The following is a 23,054-nucleotide window of genomic DNA, read 5'->3' on the forward strand; positions in this document are numbered from 1 at the left end:
CTACAATATGCCCATGTTCCAAATTCTGGTTCTGGAAAGGCACTTACTGTACCTAAATTTAGATGTACTGATTCTGGACTCACCACAAGCCTTGGCCATGGAAACCTCAAGGTTTACCCCAGGATGCACGAATAGGACCTCGACATACGGAGGAAATATGCACCCATTGCAAGAAGGGCTATATCACGCAGATACATCTAGACACACATAGTTGCCCGTGTGATGATGCAGAAGGCAGCGAGGAGGATGGGTTCGAGGAGGAGGGGTTCGAGGATGAGGAGTACGCTGTGCCTTGGCGCCTCAGCCGCAATGGAAGGACGTATATTGCGACCTCAATGGAGGAACCACAAGCTGGCATGCTCCTATTGCACGAACCGACACCTCTTTGCCAACTATGGATGCCGTGGAAATTCGGAGAGTGATATCCGGGGCAAGTGACGACAGCCGTCCTAGTCAGGGATCCTTCCCGTTCTCCAGCAGACCGGGGAAGCAGCGACGAGTACGAAGGGGAGGACATCGTACAGCACCAAGACAGAGTGGTTGGGCAGTTTTTTCGACTCGCTGGTCAGCAACACTCCACCAGCTACGGATGCTAACAACCTGCAACGTATGGGCGAGCTGGAATCACATTCGAGGGAACATGACTTCAAGCACATACGACCAGATAGAACAATTTCAAGCAAGCTTTGGATGAAATCAAGCTCTTGCACTCGCACACGACTTACTTTATGGTCAACTTCGCAGTCGTTCTCTTTCTGAACTACGACTTTCCTGCTCTTGTGAAAAAGAGAGAAGGGAACTAGCTACGATGAGCAAACGAGTGTTGACCATCCTATCACATGCATGGTTTCGAGAAGTGCTGAACCATAGAGTACCCAAAAATGTTCAATTCTGCGGGAAGATATATGGAAAGTTGCAAACCATCCGCTGCAAGTGTCCGAATTCAACTTGCAGCAACCTAATGGACAGAGATGAGAATGCATGGCAAAACACCCTTTTCTTTGCCATTAGACCAGAAGCCGGAGATTTACCCGTAAATCACAGACAGAGATCCTAGGAAAGCCGCAAAGTGACCGGTGAGCACAGTGAGCACCCCGAACATCTCGAGCGTCCCGAACGCACATCGGAGCCAACGGCCGAAGAATACGACGACTTTGAAGAATACCTGGAACCGGACCATGGTGACCATAATGATATCTGCATAGAGGATGATACCTACAATGACGACCACCCTGTCCATTACCGTGAAGAAGCGTACTAGGATGCGAAGCGGTTGATGGAGGTGTCGAACGGGAGAGACACGGACAGAGAGGGGAAACGAGTGAGAGAGAGGTCGCGGGCGAGTGAGAGGACGGAGATGTGGAGAAAGGGTGGTGCCTTCTTCCCAGCACACGTAGAAATCCCTCGAACATGGGAATAGTTGCTCGCCGCCGAATCTCCAATTGACTCCGACACCACGCCGCCACCGTCGAAGAGGAGGACGAGGAGCGATAGAGATCCCTGCGCCGCGCAATCTCCTATCGACGACCGTATTGCGCTTTGCGTAGATTGCTACCCAGCGATGCATATGATGCCATGCCGATTCGGTAAGGATGGGATGAGTGGAACGATCCCGATAAGGAGGGAGCCTGGCGGATAAGGGGGAGGAATGTCACTTCTTTCAGGCTCGTGTAGCACAAATGATCTGTCCGTTAAGCTAGGTCTGGGCATGCTCTCATAATGGTAGTGATATGGTACAATATTATCAAGCATGTGTATATACAAAAAAGAACGACCGTATATCTATGGAAACACCCCACTATCAACAGTTTTCACCGTCCCTCTTTTCGCGAGATCAGCAAACGCAACCGTCGTCGTCGGTACGCTCGGTACGCCGACGGACATATCCTCCCACGTGTTGCCGACGAGTTTTCCCAGCCGGAACCTGCTAGTCGTACTATTATGACGCTTGTGAGCGGGATAGGTATGATTTTGTCGAGCGGTGAAATGATCGGACTGCTCTCTCGTAAGTGTAAAGCGTCCTTTACTCGTCACCTGCACCACCCTCGATGATGTCGGCGAATCGGCTGGAAGCGGGAAGGAGGGGATGCTTTTCGACCGGGTTCTTGGCGAGATGGGCGGCTCTTCGTAAGCGACCGACGAAAGTTGAAGCGTGCGAAGTGACGGTGATGCGGGCAGGGATGGGCTTCGAGAGTGCCGTTTCTGATTGGCGGCGGATAGGAGGGCATGTTTTGGAGTCGAGGGAAGAGGGGACGTCGGAGGTCCAAACATCGAGGTATCAAGAACGGAGGGGATATTATATCTTCTCGAACTCAAGGTCGTTAGCGACGTGATGGTGTGCGATCTTGCATCAGAACACAGCGCGGAAGGTTGCGGGAAGGAGAACGACCGCCCGAGCTGTGTCGGAGAGCTCGCATCAGCAGGTTTCGTATCAGCCGGAGTAGCGCCGAAGGGGCTCTCAAGGGTATATGGCGCAAAATCGTCGTCGTCCTGCGAGTCCGATTCAACGAGAACAGTGATGCCGACAGCTCTAGCGAATTCGGCAGCAGTCATGGTTTCCACACTCTTGGTTCGGCCGCTCACGCCGAGGGGAATGCCGACCGCATCATCCTCAATGGCAACACATCCGTAGGAATTTGTCGTCTGTCCTTTTCCGCCGCTGTCGACCGAATCGCTTTCGCTACTCTTCCGCCTCACTGCGGTCCAGTTCTTCTTTAACCACTTCTTTATATGCATGTGCTTGTATGTATGTGCCGTCAAGTGCGTGACGAGTGTCGGGAAGGTCGTGGGACCCGTCGCAACCGAGTGAGAATGACGCAGCGGAGGGTTCTACGAGGGTTGCTCTTGGGTGATCTATAAGGTCTCGGCGAGTAAAGGCTGCATATCTGCACGAGTGTGTATGTACAGTACAGTATGTAGGGCCCTCTGTGTCGACGTGCTGAGGGGATGGCACACCTCGCACTTTTCCCAGCCAAGCTTCGTTGGAGTTGGTTGGGTTGGTTCCTCCTCGGAGTTGACTGCGGGCAGCCCGCAGGATGGATCCCAACCTCAAAACAAACGCAAAAAGACTCGAAGGTGTGCGCGAATTACGACACCAACACATGCCGCAACTGCAGCGCCAACAGGGACAACTCCCGGCGGCTTAATTTCAACGCGTCTGGCTTTAATCGGCACAACAGTCACGGCGCCCTATGTGATCCCCTATCACGTTCAACGCCTTCAAGGGGGTTGTTTTGGTCCTTGGGAAATTGAGAGATTGCCCATGTTTTGATCACGGCGCTGTGGGGCTCAGAACGTAGATCTATGTACAGTAATAAAAGTCTATCGTAACGTAGGGATCCAAGTCCTGATGGGGACCGTGTGCTGCTGTTGGCTTGTGGTAGGACAGAACCCAGGACTCTCACGGCTGGCGCCTGTTTCGGACATTTCTTGGCCGAACGTGCCCGCTCGGATGATTGGGGCCCCCCGAGTTCCGGACAAGGCGTCCGTGTCATGCAGGAGTTTGGGAGAGATATTTTTGTTGTGGCTTTACTGCAACCATCGAGCGACGGCAGGATGACGCTCGACGGTTCAAATTTTAGTCCAGTCGGCAGGTCAACTCCTAATATGTCTCAGAGATTCTTCTACGACGGAGTTACATAGCGACCGTTGAGGCTCCTCCTGTGTCAGGAAAGGCAGATGTTGTCCCGTGAGCTTTGAAGGTGCGTTCTTCTCTGGGATGTCGCCAGTGGCTTAACCAACCCCCCTTTTCGTGTCAGAGTATCCCGTCAAAACGCGTGAGGGAGGCAAAATCAACAGCGCGGCGGGCGCGCTTTGCCGTAAGCATGTCAAGTTGGAAACCCGCTGATGGAAGCCCCGCTTTCCTGGACATTCGTAAGCACCTGGACATTCTCCCTTTGGGCAGCATTTGAGAGCAAGATCGGCGATAAAAGAAAGAAGAAAATTGGGCAACCATACGGGTCCAATACCAGCGTTGCTTACTTCAAGTACGTGATGACAACTTACATGAGGAGACGTTAGGGACGGGTTGTTGTCATGCGCCTACCCGTCACGGATAGTATGATTTCATATTTGATAAGCATTCTGCATGTGTCGGCCATGCGTTGTGTGTCTGCTTGAACGGCGATTGCCTTCAGGTGCCCCTCTTGCTCTCATTGGCCTATCCTGCCGGCTTTTCCCATGTCTTGAGCTCCATAAGAACGCAACGGTTGGCGATTTTCCCAGTCGTGCCTCAAGTGCAATTCCCAGCCAGAATCCGCAGTTCGTCCCGTTTTGAGCAACCTCCAGATCTACTCGGAAGGCGTGAATTTCACAGATCCTCAAGATGGCGCCAGCAATACCACCCAAAGATATTCGCCGGCTATCAGAGCTTTCAACGATAGCGAACCCAGCTTCATCGCGTCCAGTTTCGTCCCTTAGCCGGCAACACATCAGACCCGTACCGAGCACACCGACCGCGCCAGAAGGGGCTCATCTTTCTCCACAAAAGTATCGGCCCGAGAACAAGCTCTTGGAAGTGGTAGTCACGTCGAGCTCCGATGCGGACGAGACAACCACGGCTGAAGATCACCTTCTTGACAAACGAGGGAACCAGCGGCACCGTGCGGCGAGACCATTATCTGGAATTAGCGCTAGGAGCTTCAGGAGTTACATTTCGAACCTCAGCTATATCAACAGGAAGAACCTGGCACGTTTTGGGAAGAGCAAGCTCACGTTTCTGGTGGCCAACACTGTGGTGAGAATGGTCATACTTCAGTTGGTGTATTTTATGATTTGAGCTAACCTATTATTTTGACAGTTGACCTTCATTGGACTGGCCACCGTTCTCTTTGGCATCTTCACATTCCTCAACAACAACCCAACCGCAATGGTGATGCGAATGATCCGCGTCGATCTGCTATTCCTCCTGACTCTCACCAGCGGAGCATTGACCATTGTCGGATTGGTGGGGTTCCTTGGCGCATTCATGCACCGAAAGAACATACTCTCCATACATAGCGTGCTGCTCTGGCCGATTCTCGCCGGGCTGATTGTGCTAGGTTACATGGCTTACAACCAACTCAACACGTCGGCGTGGGATGATTTCTTGACCAACAAGTGGGATACGCTTTATGATCAGCGGGGTTTTGTCCAGGACAAGGTGCGTGCTCTCTGTTTTTATGAAGTCCAAAGGCACGGGCAATCACTAATCCGCGGATATTTGTCTTTGAAACATTTCGCAGTTCAATTGTTGTGGCTTCTTTAGCGGGCTTGACCGACCTCTAGCAGTCGATCACTGCGTCCCTCCCTCACCGCCAGCAGTCAACCAAGTTGGAGCCCCCAGTACATCACCTCAATCCAAACGACGTCGCCAAAGCCGCCCCGCGAAGCGGCAGGTTCGGCTGCACGAAGTGGGCCAAAACGTCCTGCAGGGTCAGGACACCAGCTCATCCCCGCCTGGCCCCGCGAGTGGAACACCGGACTTTGCATCTGCGCCTGGTTGCTACATGTCGTGGAATGATCATGCTTCGTCGTTCCTGAGGACCACCTACATTTGCGCATTTTGCGGAATACCGCTACTGTTGTTCGTCTTTATCGTGGGGCTGCTAGCATCCAACCACATCTATGACTGAACTTTGGCGGCTCAAACTATCCATCGCTCATGAATGAGCTTGGCCTCAAAAGTGTAAGTTAGCGTGTCGTACGGTTGCGGGGCGTACCCAATGCATATAAGTGCCCTTGTAGATTTCAATATTACATATGTACAGTAAACATAATGGATCGACCATCTTTCCGTCCAAAATTGCTCTTTGAGCCTCCACACCCGTTTCTCCGGTCAGTAGCCAGAAATTTCATCGAGTATCTGCGAGGGTATGCTGGCCAGAAACTTCTCTCGCCATGCCATGTATTCTGCGTATTGCTTTGTACTGGTGACTTCCCGATCGTCAATCTGCAGGGCAAATGTGTAAGCTGACAGACGGCTTGGAATGACTACTGAGTGAAGAAGCTCACCCGCAACTTCTGCCCCACGTATGTCTTCGTTTTCGACTCGAGGACGAGACCTCGTCGACGGGGTGTGCCGAGCTTAGACGGCGTTGGCGCAGAGGAAGCTTTCTCTGACAGTGTTTGCGGATTGCCGGTGCTCGACGCAGCTACGCCGCCCTCTTCAGGAGCAGTCGCATCATTCCCAGCCTTCTTCCTCTTACGACTCGGTGTTTGCGAATTCTTCTGCTTCTCATTCTCCGTTCTTAAAGCCTCTAATTCGGCTTTGCAGTGCTGTTCGACGGCCTTGATGTAGTTGGTGAACTCTTTGAGGTTATTTGCCATCTGTTCCGCTTCCCCTTTCCCAAATTTCATGCCCTGCATGGAAAGGGATCAGGGGACGCATTCTTGTGAGGGACTAAACTGTTGGACGGAGATAACCCACCACCGCTTTACAGCACATATAAAACAGTGCAACCGTAAGATCAGGGTGGTTCCAGTCCACATTTCGAAGATCCGCCGCAGAGAGCGTTGCTCCGTAATTCGTCTCGAAAGCTAGCCGCATGTCCTTCACAACCGGGACAATATGTGTAGCCCCGACCTTGATCGCCAGGCTTTCCAGCGATACTTGGGGTGGCGCAATGTTCAACGCTTTCCTCAGATTCGTCAGTGCGGTAGCGTACTGTTTTGGTGGAAGCTTGAGGTGCGCCTGAGCCGCTCGTGCGGGGAAAGACTGCTCATCTGCTCTGCGGACGAATGAGCACTGATTATCTCACTTAGCTCGGTGACTCTGAATTCGACTGATATGGAAGAGACTCACGTTTGACAAGCTAATTCTAAACAAAGGTAGGGTAATGCTGCCTCTCCTTTCCCTAACTTGACTCTGCGACTCTGCGCTAGGCGTTGGAATTCATCGGCCTTGCGAAGAACCTCGAAAGGGAGCGTCAGAGCCAGGATATCAGCGGCTGCCTGCGCCATTGTGGCTCGGAGCTTGGTATGAAGTGGGACGAGGTTCGTGGGAGGATCTGCCGTCAAGGATTGTGGTAGGTGGTGGCACTGGTGGGAGGGTGCGGTTTGTTGCAAAGTTGCTACGTAGTGACACGCGTTCGTTCGGACAAGATCGGACAAACCGAGTTATGTTGTCCAAAAGTTTAGACCTCTATAGATAACAGTTGTTCGTAGCGTTTAAGCACTCTTTGCCGCCCAGCCGTCCATCATATCGAACAACCGTGGATACGCTTTGTGCACCGTATGCGAAAGGACCCGCCTTCCTCTATATCACCTTGAGGCGAACTGCAAACAGCCAACTCTTATCCTGATGGTACCGAGGGCTCCCGCCTGGCGATAAAGACCCCCTTCAATTCCGTCACATCACTTTAAATCACCCACTATTACCCCGGTGAGAGTTTCGGTGCGAGATGCGCGAAACAGAACGATCAGAGTAAGTTGTATCGCGCTGAACACGGCTCCTGTGGCATTCGGCGCCCAAATGAACGCATTACCCACCGCTAATCCATACGCTGTCCACAAGGAACCATTCACGAAACTAACATGCAAATCGCGTGAGCTCCATGACCACACACCCATCGAGCCAACAGGACCCACGTACCACGTGATGGCCAAGGGAGCATTAATACTCCTCGCATTTCGTTCCTTGACAATCCGCCACATCCCCGCCAACGGACTGCCATAGAACAACACCACGGTCGCAATACTAGTGCTCCCCAGAAGCTTGTCCGCAACATAGTATTTGTTATGAAGAGCGATGAACGCCACCATCGCCAACATGAACACAATGGCGTATCCGGCTGTTACGATGGCCATCATCCGGTTTTGTGTCGATGCCGGTGAGTAGAGCAATGTCAGCATGGTGAAGAGGAGCGCGATCGGGATGCTTAGGATGTTAGGCGTTGCGACGAAATAGTCTTGGATCAGAAGACCTGGAGTCTTTCATTAGCATTGCAAAGTTTCAGATATTGGTGCGGATGATAGACGAGCGAGCCTTACCGTATCTGAAGGCAGCGAGTCCGCGTTAGAATTAACATCAACTAACGGCCGAAAACCGACAATGGCAAATGACAAACATACTTACATGGCCCACGCCAATGCGTTCACCGCCAATATGCTGAAAGGAATCGGGTCCACGTCTTCCAAGCATTTCGCTTTCACTACTCGTCGAACAGCTTTGTATGGGGATATGGCAATAGCCAGCGTTGTTAACACGCCGCTGTTGAGAGAACATGGGTCGGAATTTCAGAATTCCCGCGGCGTTGTTCCGTGGAAACATATCCGTTGCTCACATGGAGGGTATCGCATAGTCGAGCACGATATGACATGCGTCGCTACTGCAAGGCATGGTTGAGACACTGCACAGCCCACTGTACTCTTGAATTGCGATACTTCGGCAAGTCCGCTCAAGTGCTGCTCCCAGAATTCAAAACTTTTCCCGCAACGATGAAGAAAACGGGTATGGTGAGAAATCGTCTGCGGCCGTTTATGGTGCTTCGGGCGGAATGTCCTCGTATAGATATCTATACACACAGACGGTGCGTTGACGAAACAGGCTGCTTTTTTTCCTGTTTGAGAAAACGCGTCCGTCAGCCCAAAAATGATCTGCAGGCTCTCTTGGCGATCCTCGGATCCCTGTCAATTCCGATGCTGTTTCCAGGCTCCAGCTCTCAGTTTCTGGCAAGGTTAGTTTCAAGGACAGAGTATTTGGACACTGAACAAGGTCTGCAGCATGCCGGACTGAGCAAACTTCCTTCTAGCCGTGTCTCTCGGGACAGCGGTCCTGGTTCAGCTGACCGCGGGAACCATCTATATGTTTCGCTAAACGGACCGCAGGTACTGTATTCTGTACGTCTAACCGTTGAGGTTTGTGGGAGGGACTGCGTTCAGTACGAAACATTTTTGGGAGGCTTGCAACCCGTCTGCAATGGCTCTAGTTTGTCGGGACCGGTGCTGGGGTGGCTTCCTACTCCTCTTGCCTGCTTGGCGTCATACATGGGTCTCAAACAACCGCACCACGTCTCTGCAGAGTTTTGGTTGGTACAGTAGGAATGCGAAGCGCCCGGGGGCCGATCTTCCTCGCAGAGGGTATCGTCATTGCTACCGAATACACGCTAATCAGGTAAGACGTCCAAATGTAATAAATTTGCTTAACAAAATCAATGAACTCTGTCTAGTGCGACGTATGAACCTGGAATCACTTCATACTGGTCGCTTCATTCTTTCCACTCATTGGTATTGGAAGGTATCTGAAACCCATCACGTTGCTCATGATGAGAACGATGCCGAACATCAGGACTTCCCTCATCTGCTTACAGCGCGATGGGCTACCACGGCTCATCGCGACCAACGTGCGCAACTGGCCAGCATCAAGGAAGGGGTTAGCGATCGGAGTTCCCGTCAGCGCCTTTGGGCTCACCGCCTCGTTCTTCGCCGTCATTGCTTCTGTGCTTTTCTACGCCAAAGACGGCCTCCAGATTTCCCTACTGATGCTTTTTCCAGCCTGTGCGATAGGAACTGCTGCACTCGCTGTGCTATCGCTCAAGGATCATACGGATGATATCGCTAGGGCCGAGTCGGCACCGGTTCTCGACGAGCACGTAGAAGGTGAGCAGCAAACGGAGAGAGAATTCGACGGAGAGATTGTTCCTCCCTCGCGGCAAGCCGATGCGTACTTCCTCACATTTTGCACGTTGCTTGGCGTCGGCATCATGTACGCGGCCATGGTTGGCAGAATGGGGTACCGCCTTGAAATAGGGGCCTCATCACGGTTACACCTGCTTTCATAGGACAGATGCACATAGCAATGTCCCTCTCTGTAGAGGCCGGCGATGCTTCGCAGCAACATTTCTCGTCACCGGGGTAGCCGCGATGATTACCCTGGCAGCCAGGGGGCCTGATGTGGAGAAGGTCGTTGCCGCGGCAGGTCGATAGAACCGGCGCATTTGTTTCTTAGGCTTTTACCACTATTGCGGCAGTACGGTAGAACTGCGGATGCGTATGTATGTACTGTATGTAACGATGGGATATCCATTGGTCCCGCAAGCAAAATCCATGAGAATATTCGTCCATTTTCACATCTTGCCCTCACTGGCATATGGAAGCACGCCGGACAGATAGAGCTGGAGTAGGACATGGACCTTCATAATCTAGCGTGATCCGCGGCGTCGAAGGGCTGGACGGTATGGTTTCATGTGAGTTTGGCGTGTGTTTCTTCTGTTTTCTTGCATGCAGCTTTTGGCTGAATGGGAACGGCGGAAATGGTGGCGGCGAGAGGATTCCGTTCAACCGCGATCTCCGACCTGACTGCGCGTCTTCGCTCGCAGCAAATGACGGACGCCATCTGAGTGGTTGGAAAGTAAATCAACAATTAAAAGAGGGGCCGCTCTTTTATTCCGCGGTGTGCCTGACTTACCCCACATCGACACTTACCCATAGCAATATGTGCCCCTGTCCCCCGTGTCTGTCTGTGTGGCCTCTCGCACGAGGGAACGACTGACGGTATGACGCCGTCGGGAATCGGGATGCATACAGGAACTTCCCACCAGCAGGCTACGTTTTCGCACGCACAACATCCTTTTCTTCCCAGCCTCCGAGGACTCTTGAGAACCCGCAGGTTATCACTCCACTCACCACCAAAACGCCCAGGACCCCCTACAAAAGCCCTCTCCAGCAAACCCCAAGTTCTTGCTGCCATCCAGCGTTGCGGCCAGCCAGAAGCCAAGTACGAACCGCATCTTCGGACCGCGAGCCCTTCCCTTCCTGCAGTCTGGCAATATCGCCCCATAACAGCAGGCACCTCCGAACTCGAAGATCCCTGGTCTTTTTTGAAAACGGTCGACGATGGTGGCGGCACTGATGAAGGAGCTACAGAAGGTCGCTCCGCCCGACCTTCTCAAGGCCGCGTTCATGCTGATCGCGGCCTTTCCCATCGCCGGTGTTTTCCGGCTTCTCCCAGCGTCCGCAGTCACTGCGCGGCATCTGTTCTCCATCCTGATATCTGGAAGTCTATTTATCACTCTCTTCGATCTGTCTGGATATCTGCAACTCCTGGGTGCGTCGCTAGTGGTTTACTTCGCCACTCTTTACGGCCGAAGCAGTAAATGGACACCAGTCCTTATTCTCATTGGCACGATGCTCCAACTCAGTGTTAAGTAAGCTCGCAGCCAGGTTTTCTGTAATGCATTCGCTCTCGCAGTCCACTTACTAAGCGTAACCCCCTTCTAGCCACATTCTGGGCCAAATCATTCATCAGACAAACGTCAGCTTCGACCATACGTCGCCGATGATGGTTCTAGTCATTAAGCTGACATCATTCGCATGGGCGGCTCACGACGGGACAAAGCCTGACGAAGAGCTTTCCGAAGATCAAAAAAAGTTCGTCATACGGCGAATGCCAGGCCTCATAGAATATCTCGGTTATGTCTTCTTCTTTGGCGGTTTCTTGGTCGGACCCGCCTTCGAGTTGGCTGACTACCGGAGATTTGCCGAAAATCAGGTGACTTCAATACTCTGCGGACTTCAGAGACTTATCAGGGCGCTGACTGAACATCCGTCTTGCGTTAGCCACCATTCGATAAAAGACCTAGCTCCCGCAATAATACAATCAAGTGCATAGCATCGGCTCTGGCATGTTTGGCTGTTTACCTGGTCCTGGGGAAAGATTTGTCGTATTACCATGCCATTACGCCAAAGTTTCACCAAAAGTCGTGGGTTTACAGGTTGGTTGATACGCAGGTCAACAAATGGATGTTTTGATGCGCAAGCTGATCACACCCGCTTCTCTACTAGGGCTCTATTCATTCAGGGGTGCGGATTCGTCGCCCGTACCAAATATTACGCAGCATGGAAAATGGCCGAAGCATGCTGCATTCTCGCTGGGCTGGGCTACAACGGAACAGATCCCAAAACCGGAAAGCCATTGTGGAACCGCGTACAGAACATCTCTATCCGCAGCCTCGAAACCGCCCTCAACCCGAAAGGCGCCATAGACAACTGGAACAGCAACACCGGGCTGTGGCTTCGACGATCCATCTACACCCGCGTGATATCGTCTGGGGTCAAATCTGCCTCGATCGCCGCGGTGATCACATACGCTACCAGCGCGTTCTGGCATGGTTTTAGGCCAGGGTTCTACCTCACATTCTTGACGGGAAGCTTCCTCAACATTGGCGCAAGGACTATGCGGCGTAATGTCCGGCCTCTGTTTTTGGGACAAAGCAAGCTGGCGCCTTACAAACCGGTGTACGATGTTCTCGGGTGGGCCGTCACGCTGTTTTCGGTGAACTACATGGCCGCCCCGTTCATCCTGCATTCCGTGGCCAACTCACTCGAGTTGTGGGGAACGTTGAACTACAGTGTCCACATTGCACTTATTTTAGTAGAAGTCGGCTTCAAGTTCTTTGGACTCTCCACAGTCCTTCGAAGATTCGGGCAGAGCATCGGCGCCTCATACCCCGAACCTCGCTCGAAAGCCACAACGGAAGGAAAGGACAGCATAGCGGAGTCAACGGGAAAAGCAACGGCCGTAAAGACTTCTCCGTCGTCGTCGTCAAAACCGGTCAAACGCCGCGGCGTGGACGATATAGTAGATATGGATCTGTTGGCAGATATTGTAGATGGCACCACAGTCAACGCCCTCCCCTTAGACAGCTGAGAGAAGTAGTACTTTTGGTGCTTTCGAGGGTCATTTTTGTATCTATTTGGAAATCCGGATGGCAACTGGCATGTTTGGCTAATGCGACCGCACTCTGTGATATGATATATGACATGAGCCCATATTACGCCGATTGATCTACATCTCGCGGATTTCACCCCGCCTACACGGACGAAGGAGTCCAACATATGTGCGAGTAATTGGGTGGCAAACCCTCATGGGCAATGAACGTGAGCATCTCACCGTCGCGTTGTGCTACCTTTGCTCTTGTCTGAAATGTTAAGGGAAAATCTAAGTCGGCAGCGCCACATGCCCTTTGGGCAACGTTTGAACATACCTCCAAGCAATCGAGGCAACTTCGACTTTCTCGTCGCTCCCGTCGCAGCCGTTGCCTTCCCCTTCTCACTCTTCCGCTCCGCTTCCACCTGCCCCTTCGCCACCCCTCCCGCAGATACGCCGTCCCCTCCATCGGATGGCATCTTGACAAGCTCGGTTTGGCTGCTCTGCCGTATGTACACGCCTGGATCTTTCGGTCTACGCTTGTTCCCTGGGCATCCGCCTGGAGAGAGAAGCAGATGTTGACGCCAGCCTGCGTCGCCGCTGGGGATGGGATTGTGGCATAGTGGACAGCGGGATGTGCCGGGTTCTGAGGGAGCTGGTGGAGATAGTGAGAAAAATTGAGTTTGAGCGGATGGGGCGAGACCCGAACAGATCCCTTTTGGAACAGTAATGCAGAGGCATCCAAGCTTCCTTACCTCGACATTGCTTCTTTGCGGAGTGGGCGGCGAAATCAGAGGCGTTAAACACCTCCTTGCATTTCGGACACTGCTTGACAGTTGCCCGCTTATCACATTCTTCCAGCATATGCTGTTGTAACATTGGGATCTCCACAATCTTGTGCTCTCAAAGTCAGCCAATTGAACACTCGACTATTCTAAATGAAATCGCTCACTCACCGAATTGCAGTTGGGACATTTGTTGAGCATCGGGCATTGCGCCCAATAATGCGTATCCAGGTTGTCTTCATCAGCCAAAGCGTCGCTTCGCTCGCCGCAAAAGACACATGTGGAATCAATGTTCCAATCCTCTCTTTCATTGGTCACAGACGGTTTCTTTCCTAGGGGGTGACGAAGGGATTGAGACAATGGAATTATGGAACAGTATGTGAATATCTACATGTGCACAACATTTAGATTACATTATCGGGTTGAACGGCCCCTACCTAGAGGAGCCTTCTTTGGCGGACCTTTCCTTGCTATATTCGGCCCCAGCATACTAGACTAAAGGGATTACAGCAAACGAGTTCAGTTTCACACACATAAGAATGCAGACCACACTGTGCGTTCCAAAACATGTACGGTTGCCTCACCTTGGTTGGGACTGGGGAGGACGGTTCAGACTCTAGGATTGGAGAAGGAGCGCCTTTCCCAAGTTTTGGCTTCCTTTGCACAGGTTCCCGCCGTTCTTCAACATCTACCAGACTCCGCAAAGTTTCGAGCTGCGATTGCAACCGAGCCACTTCTTCAGCTTCCGCTGCAGATGGGACTGCTTCTTTTTTCGGTTGGGTCGTCGCCCAGGGTGTGTCACGGGACTTCTCTGTTTTTTTGGCCTTGGTCCCGTTCGCCTCAGCAAGAAGCTTTTGCAACGTGGCCATTTGTTGCGGTCGAAGCTTCGACAAGTAGGGCTTCGGTGCAGCTTCGCCACAAATCTTCATCGCAGTCACCACGATGCGCCCTGCGGCGTCACGAACCTCGACGTTGCCATGATGCAGGTATTGCTCGGTGAAGCCCATCAGTGTGCGCAGAGTGATCGGGCCGCTGTCCGGGTCGGGCATCAAAGCGTTCTCTCCTGGCTGGATCGCCCTTTGTATGACCTCGAGACGGGCTTTGATGAGTTTCCAGTTCGCAGCGTCTTTCTTCTCGATGGGTTTGAAGATATGTGGATACATGCTATATGGCTGTTTGCGGAAGGTTTTGGCGAGCGTGACGACCATTTCTCCGGATGCCTATCCATTTGGACTGTTAAAGGAAGTCAACTCATGACCAGGATTCGGACTCACCTGTCTCACGCGGGCATTGATATCGCTGCATTTGACCAGGAGCAGCGGGATCAGGGCGTCAAAATGCTTGAAACTCACGGCCGCTGGCACATGATGATCCACGCAGAAGGCTACAGACGCACTCGAGATCAGTAAATGGAGTTCTTCACAGTGTTGTCCGTTGCGCCTGTACATCCGGTGCTGTACCTGCCAGTCTCTGCCACAAACTTATGGCGCCCATTACGGACTTTTCCCTCTTGTCGTCGATGCAGTAACGAATAACTTCGTACGTGGCCTCCGCGAGCGTGTTGCCATCCACCGATGGATCTGGCACGGGTTGCCGAATCCGCTGGCCTACCTGCTCCATAGCCCACTCTCGAAGTCCGAACTGCCTACCCAGAAGACATTGCATGATGACTGTTCCAAAAACTTCGATTGGCAGGCCGAAATCCGCCACTAGCCTTGCCGCTATGGGTTCCGGCGGTTCGAACCCAGGGGGAATATGCGGTCCACCGGGCGCAACTGCGTTTTTTGGGGCAGCTTCCGGTGGTGCCACCTCGGATTGCTTGGTCTCCCTTTTCGGCGGCACAAGCTTCTTGGCGACTTTTCGCACTGCAGGAGCTGCTGGCTGATGTTCTAGCGGTGGAAGCTCTGGCTGGAAGGGCTCCGGAGATAGCCCTCCTTGCATTGCTCTCGAAACGGCTGGTACTGGTGGGGAGCCCGATCGGATTGGGACGGTGGACTTGGTTTCCGGTTGGGGCATGGCCGACAGGGGTCGAATTGGTCGGTCATCCATGATCGGCGCTACCGTTGGAGGTGGCAAGGGAGTCTCTTCCCTGATCGGTGTAGGCTGAACGACGAGCGCCTTCACGGGATGTTCCCTCACTTCTGACCTGAACCCGGTGGGTTGTGGTGCATCGGGCTGCTTCAAATCATTTTGGTGCGCTGACAGAATCGCTGCGATAGACATTTCCTTCGACAATTGGTTGCGAACATCACCCATTCTCGCGTTCGACTGATTCGGGGGGTGATCAAGTACCCGTTTGGGTGGCGAGGCTGTCTTGGATAGGGGCGGAGACGGCGGTAACGATCCTCTCCCCGCCGGAGTCCCATGCTGGGAAGGTTCTCTGCCCTTCTCCGGAGAGGCCGTCGGAACTATTTCCTTCGTCACTATGTTCAAGCCGCATTTCGAAGCTTCATCGACCAAGGCGCGCTTGATGAGGTCAATATCCATCTACCGACCATTTTGATGAGCGTCGAGATATCGGTTGACAAAAGCGAGGAATATGAGGCCACACCTTCAGTCTGGCGGCGGTGTCATAGTCCTCCAAGTTCACTGCGTTCTCTTTAGCAGAGTTCAAGTGCGTCACTTCCTCAGCTGCCTGCGCAAAACAATGGTTAATCTCATTTCACAAATGCACATGCGGGAGAAAGTGGCTGTGTCCATACCATCCGACATTTCTCTAGAAGGGCTTTGAGTTGCTTGGCATCTGGGTATCTCTCCTCTAAACTGCGATGAGAACCTGAAAGCACCATCGTGTACTCCAAGATGCTGACCCTGCGATTACCTCTGACAGCTGCTTGCTTGGCTTTCGCAACCCCGGCCATGATTTTGGTGACAGTTTCATCATTACAAGCTTCGAAGGAGAGTCCCTTCCCAGCAGGTATCCGACGTTCCGTCACCGAGGAGTTGATGAGACCCCAGAGCGCAGCGTTTTCATTGCCGTGAGGGAGCCTCAAGCTCGCTTCAACTAGGGGATCTAACTACACGACGTTCATAGGTCAGATCAAACTGCCTGCGTTCAGTTCAACGATTCCCTCATACCCCGAGTAGAATCCTCTGTTGCTCATTCAGTACATCTGATCCGTATTGGCTAACGATGGGTTCCCCAAAGGCACTGACGGCCAGCAATCCTATCTAGGCTTACGGGTTGTATGACCGTTAAGATTAAGCTACCATACGATGCATTGCATATCCTCATACCTGATTATAGAGGTTCAGGCTATTGACGTAGCATTTGTGCGCTATGATCTTCAGGTATTCTCCTTCGGCATCGAAGTGCACAGATTTTAGCTCCCGCGCCTTATATTGAACCTGTACTCCATCGCTCAAAGCGATATATCCCAAGCGATCGAAGTTGACGGTAAGTGATTTGTCGAATGATATGTCGGTCGAAGAGCCTACAGTATGTGTCAAATGAAACCCAGTGAGACAGAGAGTTTCTTTCCCGGGATAACTCGTGGGGAAACTTACCCAAAGCGCGTCCTATTGAAGTGGAAGAGGTTCCTATGTGGAACTCTATGCGAGTTGGTATCATGTAGTGGTGCACGAGGAGTTCGAGTTTGCGAATACGACAAGGTCCTTCAACGAAGCGAATGACCAGCGCTTGTGGATACGAGCAAAACCTAACAAACCAAAAATGCGATATCTAGACATTGCTTCCGCACCGTGGGACTGCCGTGAAGCTTCGCACCTCTCAGTCTGCCATCCGCCAGAGGTCGGGTCTCGTTGCCGGGCAACAAGTTGTTGTGGGTGGTTCTCCTCGTGGAAGCTGGAGCAAGCGACGATGGAGTACTCCAGCGCCGCCAATTCAGCAACCATACCTACTTTGCACTAGTCCTGCGTTGGTCGTCTGAGCGGCTCGACCCTAAATGTCCCGTTTACGTTTCCTCTGTAAACTACGTGGAAAGACAGCGAGGAGTTCAATGACTCGCTGGGAGTTTGTGGGGCATCCTTGCAAGATGACAGCACAACATCATGACCTACAGTACGGTAGAAAGCGCGGACATCTCGGACGCGCTTCAGACGCTCCGACGCTGGCTCCGACGGTCGAGCCACTCATAACCTTCATTCAGACCTTGCGTACTATGCGTATGCGTACGACAGGCGTACGAGCAATATGAGCACCGGTCATAGGAGACAGTACGGTCATTTCATTAAGAGTCCTCCGCTTAAAATTAACTCTGGCCACGTCCTTCCAAGAATACAAAAATGCCAAAAATGCCCATGCGTATGTCGTCGTCCCAAAAAATGACCACCGGCGCTATGCATCTGTGACTACGCGGCGTCCTCGACCCTCCCGCCATCAGTTTCCGGCTCCCCGCTCGTTACTGTCTCCGCTTGGACCTCTCCTTCAGCTTGCGTGACTTCTGAAACCTGAACAGTAGCGGTACCAGTCTCTTCTCCACCTTCTGTTGTCTGTGCCACTATTACAGGAGCCGCCTCCAATTGGATTGCCGAACCACTGTAACCACCGGGCGCCTCTTCCCCACCACCAGCTGCCAAGACCTCTTCGCTTCCCAAAGGGGTGCCATCAGCGGAGTGCAGATTTTGCGACCCGAGTGCCGTGGGATCAAGAGTTGAAGCTTGGCGTGCGGCAAGAAAGTCGATTTTCCGGTCGATGTTGTTGTGGGCTTCGTTCAGATAAGATAACTTTGTGTGGGTTTGTTGTTCTGAAGGAGTCGGGTAAGAACATCAGAAGCTACCTTCGGCAACTATCGGTGCGCAAGTTCCGCCGAAGATAGGCTCAGTTTGGGGGTGAAAACATGCAAGTGTCTGACCACCCACCTAATCGATTTAGCATCCTCGCCATGAGCTTCACTCCTACTGCGAGCTGTTCTACGACATCGTGCGCTTCCCGCTCGTTGGCCGAGAGAGTCACGGTTCCCGTCGGACTTAACGGCGACGCCATTCTGTTTCAACTCGAGAAGTGCCAACTCTATATATCGACGGCTACTTCTACGCGTTGCGACTGCCCCTTCGAGGCTTTGCGGTGTCGGCCTGATATAGTGGAACAGCTGTCTGGGGCCGTGCGGCTGCTCTGACTGAGATGTGTGGCTGCTCCTTTGTGGTGGTTGCAAGATGGGCAGCACCAAAAATTCTGGCAAGTGACAAACCGCGCCGACTGCAAGGCAATTGCAAGGTTCACGGCATCCCGCCGGATTTCTCGAACGGGAACAGCTTTCAGAGTATAAACAAACACAAAGGACCAAAGGAAGAGGCAAGCTGCTCCAGTAGGTCGTACCACCATGATAAATAGCCTCTTCATTCTCGACCGCAATGGGTGAGTTCTCGAGGCCTCAGAACAGTATCACATGTCACAATGGCCCCTGCGAAACGTGCTAGCTTCTTACGTCTTTCTCTGTCAGCAAGGTCATAATCGAAAAGCACTGGCGGAAACCGGTTCCGGGAGCCGTGGACCAGTTCCTGAAAGTGTCGCAGCTGTCGTCGATACCGCAGGAGGTTCCGCCCGTCATTGCCACCGCCGACGATCTCTATTTTCACCACATCTTGAGGAGTGGCTTGGTGTTTCTGACGGTCACGGTTGAGGAAGGTGTGTAGTGCCATTCCCATCCAGCATGCAACTCAATGTGGACAGGGCGCTTACGACTTTCTCAGTCGCACCTTTGAGTGTTCTGCACTTTCTGCACCGCTTTCTGGACCTTCTGATAGACTACTTTGGGGCCGTCACCGAAACAACGCTCAAAGAGAACTTTGTCATTGTCTACGAGGTACAAGGGGATTCGTCTGCCAACCACGAACTACGCTAGAGACTGATGCATCGCCCGAACAGCTTCTGGAGGAACTTCTGGACTACGGATATCCATACATCACCGAGCCGAACATCTTGAAGGAGATTGTGCCACCAACGACTCTGCTATCTACGGTCATAAACGCCGTATCCTTGGGCACAACGTGAGTGAATTCGGTGTTTTTCGCTTCGCATGTGAATGCTCCGGCACCAACCGATGCTTGCATGTAGATACGGAACAAAACTACCATCAGGCAATCTGTCAACAATACCATGGCGCTCGACAGGGATCAAGTATACCAACAATGAGATCTTCTTCGATATTGTTGAAACGATCGATGCCATCCTCGAAAAGTAGCTATCTGGGGAAGTGCGATTTCGTTAGTCCTTGATCGCTGATCAGAGCCGCCTTCGCATTAGAAACGGCAACGTCATCATGGCAGAAACACACGGCGAGATTCTGTGCAACAGTCGGTTGTCAGGAATGCCCGATCTGTATCTCTCGCTGCTGAACCACCGCATGCTGGGCAACAAGATGACCAGTTTCCATCCGTGTGTGAGGTAATGTAGAAACGGAGACGTTCTCATCCAGTGCTCTTGTTCGCTGTCTAAAAGGGATGTCACTAGCTAGACTCCATCGGTTTGAAAAGGATCGAGTGCTGTCGTTTGTTCCGCCGGATGGACAGTTCAAGCTCATGGACTACACGTAAGTGCGACTTGTGGTTGTTGAATGTGGAGAGTGTGTTTCTGACAGGCGATTCAACGGCTTAGCGTGGACCTGGTCGCTGCAAACACACTACCATTGCTGATAAAGCCGCACATCCACATTGCAAAGCGGTCAGGTATGAGCTCCCTTCTTTGCTGTCCCAATCCTCTTTCCAAGAGAATGTAAGAAAATAAACTCAATCCGCTTCTCCGCACATAGGAAAGCTCAACATATCCTTCCAACCACGGTCAACGGGCGGCAAGGGCATCGAGAACGCGGCATTGTCCGTCACTTTGCCTCCAGAAGTGACGTCCGTGAAGCTGAACGCGTCTGCGGGACAGTATACATTTGACCACAACACCAAGGTAGGTGTATCTTCTCGTCTGGGTCGAGTGAGAAAGCGTTCACCCGTTGACGGCTCTGGTGCCTTACAGGAATTACGGTGGACGATAGGGAAGATAGCTGCGGACTTCAACGTCGCAGGGGTGCCGCAGCTGACGGGCTCGCTGTACCTTGACGCAGAGTATATATCGAACCTGTTGCAGTTTCTCGGTCGCTTCAAAGACCCGTAACTGATCGAGTCCCGAATTGCAGCGCAAGCCCAGTACAGCCGCTTTTGACGATATACGTTGACTTTAAAGTCAACATGTTCACCGCCACGGGCTTGAAGATTGATACGCTGCAAGTCCATCATGAAGCATATAAACCGTTCAAGGTCAGTGCGGCGTCGTATCGAGGGGTCGAAGTGCTTTCGCGGCTAGTTGATCACGGTTTGACCTTCTTCTGTGGGATTCACAGGGTGTGAGGACGGTCACGCGGGCAGGAAGATATCAGATCCGGATATAGGTTTTCATCAGGAAGAAAGTGCTAGCTGCCAGCGCTTTTGTATGTAGAGGAATAGAGCGTGGTGCCAGGCTTTAGAGCTCTCGTAATGCATTCGATGGCGCACAAAAAGCTCAATTTCAAGGGTGCATATTTCATGTCTCTGTCCTCATCATATGGTTGAACGAAATACGCAAATGACCGAAAAGCAAAAGAAACAATAGAAACATGGATCTCATGAGAAAAGGAAACATCTATACAGTGCATCTATCTACGGGAAGATCAGGCTTCCCACCGTACCACTCCTGCAACGTTATCGACGTGGTGTACAGCATCGCCACGATGCCAAACACCACCAACGCCATGTCCTTCATCCTCACCCACCTGTTTGTCGCAATGTGCGAGTGGAACAGGCTCGGGTAGATGAAACTCAGTGGGATACAGGCAAAGCACCCGACGAGACTGACGAATTTGTCAAGGTTGTTTGACCCGGCCCACGCGACGACACCGAGGCAGGCGACTAATGCGACGCGGTACAGGTTCTTCTGCCATTTGACGAGGTTGGAGTGTTTGCCGTCGAGCATGCCAAACAAACCGTGTTCCGTGATGCGAATGGTCGGGTAGACCGTGAGCGGGAACGACAGCATGATGGCGAGCGCGTAGAGGAACTGGATGATTTGGGTGTTGGGGCCTCGCGGAAGGTTGAGGAAGACGACGGTTTCGACTTTGGGGCCGAAAGTGAGGTAGCCCATGGAGCCGACGGAGACAAAGATGACGCCGATCACGACGGTGCACCATGACAGCACCTTGCCGAACTGTTCGGGGTGCTTCATGGATTCGCCGATGGGGAGGATGAGGCAGATGCCCTCGAATGCAAACATGGCAGTGCCGACAAACAATGGGAAGGATTGGTTATTGAACCACACAAAGTCGCGCGCGGGGCCTTCGGTGGCGACGATGAAGATGTCAAAGTACAAGACATAGGCGAGTCCAAGAAGGATGAAGACGTCCGCGACGAGGGATGTGATGGAGAAATGCTTGATCTTGCGGACCCAGGAGAGCGGGATGTAAACAACTAGCTGGATGACGATGAAGACCCAGTCGGGCAATATCCATTTGCAGTCTGATACGGTCATCACAAAGTCCCGCAGGTTTTGGGCGATGAAGATGTAGTAGGCGCAACAGAATCCGGCCTGTAGGAGATTGAGGGGGTGGCCATGAGCAACTGGCAGAGTTTGATTTAAAGGGGTCGTCAATAACGCACCTGGGAGACCGCGATCGATCCTAGAACCAATTGACGCATTTTCTGGCCATAGAGGTGCTCTCCGATGTCGCCAAAACTACCTCCGAGCTCTCTGCTTGTTTGCACCAGTAACAACATGCAGTGAAGCGCTACGTTTTGCGGTATGATGGTCAGTTATTTGTTGCCAGAAAGGGACCAGGTAGGCGATTGATAAAAGATTATGACACTTACTCAGAAACCCGATGATGCCGAGCGTGACGAGAGAGAAGAGCATTCCACCGTTGGCAAAGGCTTTCGGCAAGAACAGGACCCCAGTTCCGACGAAAGCTTTCAGGACCATAAAGAAGGCCTTCTTTGCCGAGGTGCCCTGAATAGCTGCCACCGAAGGCGTCCTCGACCGAACCAAAGGCCGCGTCTCTCCATCCTCCTCATTCTCATTGAAGAATCCGTCGTCCTCATCATCGTCCGCATCTTCTGGGTATACATCGCCGCCATAGAAGCCATACAAGGCAAGGAAATCCAAGAAATTGCGCGTGACGGGGTTGTTGGGTTCTCTGCCCGCCATGATCGCCTGTCTCTGCACAAAGTGACGGCGGAACACTCCCGGTTCTCGCAGGTCCGACGCAGTAAACACATCGTCATCCCGTGATGGTTCACCTGGTCGTACATCGGGCTCTGAGTTCCGGCGACGGTGGATGGGGTTCTCGCGCTTTTCCGACCATTGATAAATATCGCGCGTCACCTCCCCTCCCAATAAGTTATGAGCGACTGAGCCAAAAGAGCCTTGCGAGGAGCCTAGCAGGTGTCCTTCGTTGGCGGCGTCGGGTAAGATCAAATGTTCAGAGACCCGTTTTGCGATCTCTTTTTCGGTAAGCTGTGCGTAGTCGTCCTCGACGTCGACATCGGGCTCTGATTCGCCGTCTCCGGGAGGTCGTCTCGACGGTGAGCCCCGCCTGGACGGCGACGAATGGTTGGACCGAGGGGTTCCAAAACTGGTTCTGACACGGCCCATGCTACTCCCGGGCCGGCTCATGTTCAAAGCGGAATCGGGCTCCAGCGAACCTATTCGGCTTTTGGGTATCGAACGC

General features: G+C 52.5%; 10 protein-coding genes across 10 annotated transcripts; 5 read left to right on the plus strand and 5 right to left on the minus strand.

The window, feature by feature from the left end:
* Positions 1-772: 772 nt before the first annotated feature.
* On the minus strand, positions 773-1,674 carry EV422DRAFT_312290 (uncharacterized protein). The gene has a single exon (XM_053066198.1). It carries the CDS (start codon positions 1,565-1,567, stop codon positions 1,028-1,030), a length of 540 nt encoding a protein of 179 aa, XP_052928116.1. The 5' UTR covers positions 1,568-1,674; the 3' UTR covers positions 773-1,027.
* Positions 1,675-1,782: 108 nt separating this feature from the next.
* Positions 1,783-2,736, minus strand: EV422DRAFT_564934 (uncharacterized protein; the record flags this gene model as incomplete). The annotated part of the gene is made up of 1 exon (XM_053072248.1): positions 1,783-2,736. The coding sequence occupies one exon, from the start codon at positions 2,734-2,736 to the stop codon at positions 1,783-1,785; it is 954 nt and encodes a 317-aa protein (XP_052928117.1).
* Positions 2,737-2,841: 105 nt separating this feature from the next.
* Positions 2,842-3,380, plus strand: EV422DRAFT_312288 (uncharacterized protein). Its single transcript, XM_053066197.1, has one exon. It carries the CDS (start codon positions 2,947-2,949, stop codon positions 3,250-3,252), a length of 306 nt encoding a protein of 101 aa, XP_052928118.1. The 5' UTR covers positions 2,842-2,946; the 3' UTR covers positions 3,253-3,380.
* Positions 3,381-4,172: 792 nt separating this feature from the next.
* EV422DRAFT_312296 (Tetraspanin family-domain-containing protein) lies at positions 4,173-5,938 on the plus strand. Its single transcript, XM_053066199.1, has 3 exons — positions 4,173-4,735; positions 4,799-5,140; positions 5,223-5,938. Exons 1-3 carry the CDS (start codon positions 4,325-4,327, stop codon positions 5,610-5,612), a joined length of 1,143 nt encoding a protein of 380 aa, XP_052928119.1. The 5' UTR covers positions 4,173-4,324; the 3' UTR covers positions 5,613-5,938.
* Positions 5,939-5,970: 32 nt separating this feature from the next.
* EV422DRAFT_504267 (sugar efflux transporter for intercellular exchange-domain-containing protein) lies at positions 5,971-8,317 on the minus strand (the record flags this gene model as incomplete). The annotated part of the gene is made up of 9 exons (XM_053068420.1): positions 5,971-6,339; positions 6,407-6,707; positions 6,782-7,049; positions 7,132-7,234; positions 7,351-7,507; positions 7,571-7,901; positions 7,969-7,973; positions 8,054-8,188; positions 8,262-8,317. 9 exons carry the CDS (start codon positions 8,315-8,317, stop codon positions 5,971-5,973), a joined length of 1,725 nt encoding a protein of 574 aa, XP_052928120.1.
* A 303-nt stretch (positions 8,318-8,620) lies between these two features.
* Positions 8,621-9,778, plus strand: EV422DRAFT_312375 (uncharacterized protein). Its single transcript, XM_053066200.1, has 3 exons — positions 8,621-8,654; positions 8,730-9,576; positions 9,759-9,778. Exon 2 carries the CDS (start codon positions 8,897-8,899, stop codon positions 9,527-9,529), a length of 633 nt encoding a protein of 210 aa, XP_052928121.1. The 5' UTR covers positions 8,621-8,654; positions 8,730-8,896; the 3' UTR covers positions 9,530-9,576; positions 9,759-9,778.
* A 1,049-nt stretch (positions 9,779-10,827) lies between these two features.
* On the plus strand, positions 10,828-12,625 carry EV422DRAFT_493317 (MBOAT, membrane-bound O-acyltransferase family-domain-containing protein; the record flags this gene model as incomplete). The annotated part of the gene is made up of 4 exons (XM_053067667.1): positions 10,828-11,123; positions 11,197-11,523; positions 11,553-11,690; positions 11,761-12,625. The coding sequence occupies 4 exons, from the start codon at positions 10,828-10,830 to the stop codon at positions 12,623-12,625; spliced, it is 1,626 nt and encodes a 541-aa protein (XP_052928122.1).
* A 119-nt stretch (positions 12,626-12,744) lies between these two features.
* Positions 12,745-17,479, minus strand: EV422DRAFT_312421 (uncharacterized protein). Its single transcript, XM_053066201.1, has 15 exons — positions 17,138-17,479; positions 16,918-17,069; positions 16,648-16,844; positions 16,489-16,581; positions 16,232-16,427; positions 16,113-16,168; positions 15,962-16,045; positions 14,871-15,897; positions 14,685-14,794; positions 13,995-14,630; positions 13,848-13,905; positions 13,582-13,742; positions 13,381-13,519; positions 12,963-13,280; positions 12,745-12,896 (listed from the first exon to the last, which is right to left on the minus strand). The coding sequence occupies exons 1-15, from the start codon at positions 17,263-17,265 to the stop codon at positions 12,865-12,867; spliced, it is 3,387 nt and encodes a 1,128-aa protein (XP_052928123.1). The 5' UTR covers positions 17,266-17,479; the 3' UTR covers positions 12,745-12,864.
* Positions 17,480-18,590: 1,111 nt separating this feature from the next.
* On the plus strand, positions 18,591-20,862 carry EV422DRAFT_312565 (adaptor complex AP-3 domain-containing protein). Its single transcript, XM_053066202.1, has 12 exons — positions 18,591-18,727; positions 18,813-18,997; positions 19,063-19,175; positions 19,238-19,359; positions 19,427-19,549; positions 19,616-19,756; positions 19,827-19,901; positions 19,967-20,037; positions 20,121-20,266; positions 20,336-20,424; positions 20,496-20,616; positions 20,700-20,862. The coding sequence occupies exons 1-12, from the start codon at positions 18,693-18,695 to the stop codon at positions 20,745-20,747; spliced, it is 1,269 nt and encodes a 422-aa protein (XP_052928124.1). The 5' UTR covers positions 18,591-18,692; the 3' UTR covers positions 20,748-20,862.
* A 115-nt stretch (positions 20,863-20,977) lies between these two features.
* EV422DRAFT_493240 (transmembrane amino acid transporter protein-domain-containing protein) lies at positions 20,978-22,978 on the minus strand (the record flags this gene model as incomplete). The annotated part of the gene is made up of 3 exons (XM_053067658.1): positions 20,978-21,916; positions 21,988-22,115; positions 22,198-22,978. The coding sequence occupies 3 exons, from the start codon at positions 22,976-22,978 to the stop codon at positions 20,978-20,980; spliced, it is 1,848 nt and encodes a 615-aa protein (XP_052928125.1).
* Positions 22,979-23,054: the final 76 nt, after the last annotated feature.

The sequence above is a fragment of the Fimicolochytrium jonesii genome, assembly GCF_025526975.1.
Source record: "Fimicolochytrium jonesii strain JEL569 chromosome Unknown EV422scaffold_4, whole genome shotgun sequence".
NCBI classification, from domain to species: domain Eukaryota; kingdom Fungi; phylum Chytridiomycota; class Chytridiomycetes; order Spizellomycetales; family Powellomycetaceae; genus Fimicolochytrium; species Fimicolochytrium jonesii.